This window comes from Amblyomma americanum, chromosome 4 (genome assembly GCF_052857255.1).
Source record: "Amblyomma americanum isolate KBUSLIRL-KWMA chromosome 4, ASM5285725v1, whole genome shotgun sequence".
Classification (NCBI taxonomy): domain Eukaryota; kingdom Metazoa; phylum Arthropoda; class Arachnida; order Ixodida; family Ixodidae; genus Amblyomma; species Amblyomma americanum.
The window spans coordinates 208,611,008-208,616,032 of NC_135500.1; the positions used below are offsets into that span (position 1 = coordinate 208,611,008).

The 5,025-nt window shown below is 49.7% G+C and overlaps 1 protein-coding gene across 1 annotated transcript; it reads right to left on the reverse strand.

Annotated features, from left to right (window-relative positions):
• Positions 1–273: 273 nt before the first annotated feature.
• LOC144127542 (neprilysin-1-like) lies at positions 274–4,766 on the reverse strand. Its single transcript, XM_077660533.1, has 2 exons — positions 4,678–4,766; positions 274–2,503 (listed from the first exon to the last, which is right to left on the reverse strand). The coding sequence occupies exons 1-2, from the start codon at positions 4,714–4,716 to the stop codon at positions 569–571; spliced, it is 1,974 nt and encodes a 657-aa protein (XP_077516659.1). The 5' UTR covers positions 4,717–4,766; the 3' UTR covers positions 274–568.
• Between the last annotated feature and the right edge of the window lie 259 nt (positions 4,767–5,025).

Sequence of the window (5,025 nt, forward strand, 5' to 3'; positions counted from 1 at the left end):
TTAGATTGTTTTATGAAACATAATCGCAGTTTAACAGGCCACGAGACGAGACGGGAGGCGAAACCAGAAGTTTGGGTGCTGTACCGCGGAGAGATCGGAATTATGCCACTCAACCCCCTCAAATCCGGTTCAGAAGGTCTTCAGCTGAGGTGTTTCTTCCAGTGCAGGAGGAAGACGGAACAGCAGTGTAACTATATCCGGTACCTCACCCTGCATAACCGCGAAGAGTCTGGGAGATTTTTTTTTTTGTATGGATCGCGCTGCAGTCCTCGCTACGCTGTAACGGCTGAAAACAATATACACCTCTCAACTACACATCCTACAGATACACCTCTATAGTTAAATATTTTTTCTCGATCTTTCACTGCTTTTGCTGCTAAACCCTCTGAGAATAATGCCCACTTCTACGAGTTTAAATATAACAGTCCCACACAGATAATAACATAACAGTCACACTCAGATGCCATATAAGCCCCAAGACCACAAAACATAGGGAATTTTACTGTTGCGGGCATACTTGGCAAACTGATGATTCAATCTATTAACGGTGGGTCATAACGGTTCAACGCTACGGCGCCATGGTACACTTATCAGTCGGGTTCATAGGGGAACGCGCCGGGCAATTGTAGGCGTCGGAAAAGTCAACACTGTGCCTCATTGGAACGTTGCACATGCTTCCTCCGTTTTGCTGTCCACACAGCAAGTAACAGCCGAATAGGAAAACCAACCTGTCCGTCTTAAAAGGAGGCAGGTTCTTGACCAACGCGTCATCGTTATCCATGCTTGCTGTCCGAAGCATAGATGCCACCACCGGAACAGCTGCCACTGCTCCTTGCAGGTCAAGGTCCGGTTCGTCGCTGCTGTTGCCGGCGAGACATTGATGGTTGCGTTTGTAGATCTTGTGGAAGTCGGCGTGGGACTCTACGTAATCGTAGAAGACAGCAGCTGCGAGGCGCGAGCCTATGCCTCCGAGCACGATGCCTCTATGCGCGTCGGGAGCATAGTAGGGATAGTCCAGGTGCTGAACCAAAAGCGAAAAGCCCTTGAACTTAGCGAAGTCCTTCACCCCATAGCTGATCAGGGAGGAGTCGCCCACAGACCGGTTGTAAAAATAATACTCATTCAGCATCTTCCAGTTGATCAGTGGCTCGCTGGTCATCTCTGGGTAAACGTAGTAAGAGGAAGGGTACTCCCGGGCTTTCGATTTTTTCAGGAGCGCGAACACGTGTCGAAAATTAGCGTCAGTCTTGTTTTGCACCACCGCTGCGCGACGCGGTGACGACACGCTCTGGTGCAAGTCGACGGAATAGGCATGGCGCACATTCTCTGCTAGCCGCTCCAAGTTTCCCAAGGAGTGACGTCTGGAAAGGAGGAAGAAATGGTTGATGTCGTAGCCAAAGAAGGTAAAAGTTGACAGAAAGCAGTTCTCCTGGAGCTGTTCGGTGGCGACCTCTGTGCTTCGGTGGAAGCTAACGATTATGTCGAAGCTAGTGTATTGTACCAGGCTCTGAACGCAAAGCGTTTCTATCACGTCGTTCATGGGGGCTTCGCCAATAGACTCGTGCAGATTGAAGACGGTCGTGAAGCTGTCCACGTCCTGGACGACTATTTCACTCAGGTCCGAGAAAGACAGGCTTAGATGTCGCCTCAGCGCTGCCTCCCACCTGTCACGAGGCACGGATGGAGTCAGCCTAAAGAAGGAGGCCGTGTCATTCTTCGGGAACACTTTGGAGACGAGGCTCTGAAAGATGCTGGCATTAGAGTACGTGTCGATAAACGCTTCGAGGCTCTCGAAGTGGTCGATGATTTCCGTTAGCCTGCTGTCGTCAAGGGCACCGAAAGCCTCGTACGTAGTGCGCAGGTGCCGGAGCAGGTGACGGGATTTAATGTGTCCCCTTAGAGTAGCGAGTAGCTTCATAAAATCTTCGCAGAGGCTGACGACCAGCACCGACCCGTTCTCGACAGTAAACTTAAAGACGACGTGCGTAAAGAGACTCCGTGACATGTAGAAGAGAGCATTGAGGAAGTCCGGCTTGGGATTCCTGTTGGGCCACATGACTCCACCTTCGGCGAGAAGCTTTTTCACACCGGCCACGTGGGACGTGTTCAGGACGCTGAGGCAGGCTTGGAAGAATTTGGTTCCCTTTTCGGTGACCTTACTCGTGACCGTCGGGAACAACTTCATTCTCTCCACGGCGTCTGCGATGAAGCGATGCAGCTGCATGTGTTTCACAGATATCTCGTGTGACCTTGTCCACAGGCCGCACACGTAAGAGTAGTAGTCCTCGCATGGGTCAGCGTCGTTGTCGACAGCGTCTTCCAAGAGCTTCTGGTAGAGCAGGCACGACGGGGTGCTGCAGGTGAGCTCGGTCAAGGCAGCGGGCTTCCTCCGGCGTGCAAGGCGCGTGACCGAGAACAAGATGGCGCCCAGAAGAACGACTGCCAAGAAGACCGCCCACAGCTTGGCGAAGCCGGACATCTTGCCTCGAGTAGACCGCATTGACTGACAACACATGCGTTAAGAAAAAGAAAGGTAGGAAGCACATAAGTGATTCTTGAGATTAACTCGACAAATATAGCAAATTGAGATAGGCTTCCGTTGCATGCCAGAAGCACTGCTCAGTTGCCGGTGCCACGTGGCACTCTTTGTGATTGGGGGGGGGGGGGAGAGGAGGGGGAGGGGGGGGCAATACAAGGTCACCGAGGCCGCTATGCTTAAACATACAATCTGCTGACTACGAACAAATAATACTCTGCTAATCCATACTTAATGAGTAAATGGCATCCAGACACATACGATTCGTCTTGCCCCTTCTGCGGAGCAGTTGGCACAATCTTTCACACGGTTTGGGAATGTCGAGAAAACCGAGGTTTCGACAGCAATCCCGATCCAATATGTGAGCGCTGGGAGGCAACCCTTCATAATAGCCACAGTCTCCTAGACCAGAAGTCTTTGGTTGAGAGGGGCCGGGTTATGAGGGCGACCAATGGGTTCTCCTACTGAACCCACCCAGCATTTATGCTCTTAATAAATGTTTTTTTCTCCTCTTCCTTCACACATAGAAAGTACTTCCTCTTGATATCAAGATACATGAAGATCGCGAAAACCACCGCTGGAGCTCCCCACGCAGCTTGCAGACGGCTGGAATTACGCACGGACTGGCGGCACATTCGTCCGAAGGCTGACTGTCGCAGTACGCTGCAGAACGTTTAATCCAAGCTGCTGTTCATTGCTGAGAATAGTGTCGGGAAAGAGGGTTTGTAAACTTATTTATTTCGCTTTACAGACGCCATGCACTCAAGCATTTTCATTTCTAGAGTTAGACATTGTGATAAGGACTGAGGTACAAGTACAGCGTGAATTAGTCTGAACGCAGTTATGAGATCAAGGTTTGCCAATGGCTGGCCGTGGGGAACCTAGCAGGTGTGCTGCAGTGCCCGTGTACTCGGTGCTCTATTGCTGGGTTTAAGCACCGAGAGGTTACGGCAGCGAATGGCCAATACCACGAATGCCATCGCATTTAGATCATAGTACGACCATCTGTTTACATCTAACGAGGCTATTGGCTATAAAATCGGTTATTGATGCGATTATATTTCCTCTTAAACCGGTGTTTTATCCTCATTTTGTGCACTGAAATAAAATTTTATGTATCACTTCGGCTCTTGCTGAAAGGATCCCAGATCACGCCAAGTTCATGAAAAGCTCCTACGAGAGCGAGCAGAGGACCCAAAATAAGCCTTCCTAAGTAAGCAAAATAAACTCCTGCAGTTGCACATTTATCTCTTTAAATGGTGGTAAAATTAATTCCCAGAGACTACCTTCAAAACCACCATCTGGGCATGAGAAAGAAACTCCCTAGCATCCCGTACCAACTCCTAGAAGAATAGCGACCCGCCTTGCGAATACAAACTCATCACCACCTCGGCTCCTTCATTTGGACAATTTTACCCTCCTTTCATCAAGAAAGGAACTCCTCCGGCGCCGCACACGTGCTCTCATCCCTCCGTGTGCGGTAACCCTCCCCCGCGGTCTTGCCCGTGCAGAGGAGGTTGCGCTTAGGAGGATCCGAGTCGGGGTTGCCCTCACACCAGCCATCACTCGGAAGTGGCCTCAGTACCGAGAATTGTTTCCTCGGCCAGGGTGTCCGATATGTAAACACGAGGACATTGAGGCCGACATTCATCACTTACTGTGGGACTGCCCAGCTCACAAGCCTACAAGGATCCGGCACCTGATGGTAGCAGGTCTTTAACCAAGCAACCCTGCTTCATACATTGCCTGGACGCAGGGACCGTACCATCGTTCTCTACTGGACTATCAAATCAGCTAACATTTTTCCATTCATTTAATCTCCACTACATCATTCATCACACCTTCACCCATCATTGATGCCCTGGGGCAATAAATTTCGCTTAAAAAAAAAAAAACTCCTAGAAGAACGCAATAAATACTCCCATTGCGCCCGAGAAAAATCTCTTTGGGCGGGAATAAATTGTTTATTCCGTTCTGACAGAAAAAAGTCGATTCCTATCAGTGAACGCGCTAGAGGACGAGTCATTGATACCCATCTGATCATCTTTTTGGCTAAGAGTGTATACATTTTCGACTTCGAACTCTCACAGGTTGGAGTAACTGTCTGGGTGGCAATAAGTGAGATGCGTGCTGGTGCTCACCAGGAAGGTGGAAGTGAAGCCATGCCTCTCGCCCGACATGGTGGTTCGTTCGCCTGAGGTGGCGTGCTGGTTTTCGGCTCGGCCAGAGCTGGCGGCTTCTGCCGAGCTGCGAGGGCAGTGTACAGCTTTCCTTTACACGAAAGACACCACTGTCAACCCTTTTGTTTTTTACAATTGTTTAAATCGAGTTTAAAGTGACGAGAAACGTAATGTCGAAAAAAATCTGGATTTTAAGGGAGATGAGTACATCGCTTTCTTATCGACTATTAACCTCTAATAACTACCTAATGTGTTGACAGTTTGCTTTAAAGGGTTGCGATTCAATACAGCGTGCATTTTTCGGCCCTC

What these genes read in the sequence shown, in the direction of transcription:
- LOC144127542 (XM_077660533.1), bottom strand. Translation starts at nt 4,716, where the DNA reads ATGTCGGGCGAGAGGCATGGCTTCACTTCCACCTTCCTG. An exon ending in GCTTCACTTCCACCTTCCTG is followed by an intron (nt 2,504 to 4,677) that starts GTGAGCACCAGC and finishes ATGTGTTGTCAG; the next exon opens with TCAATGCGGTCTACTCGAGG.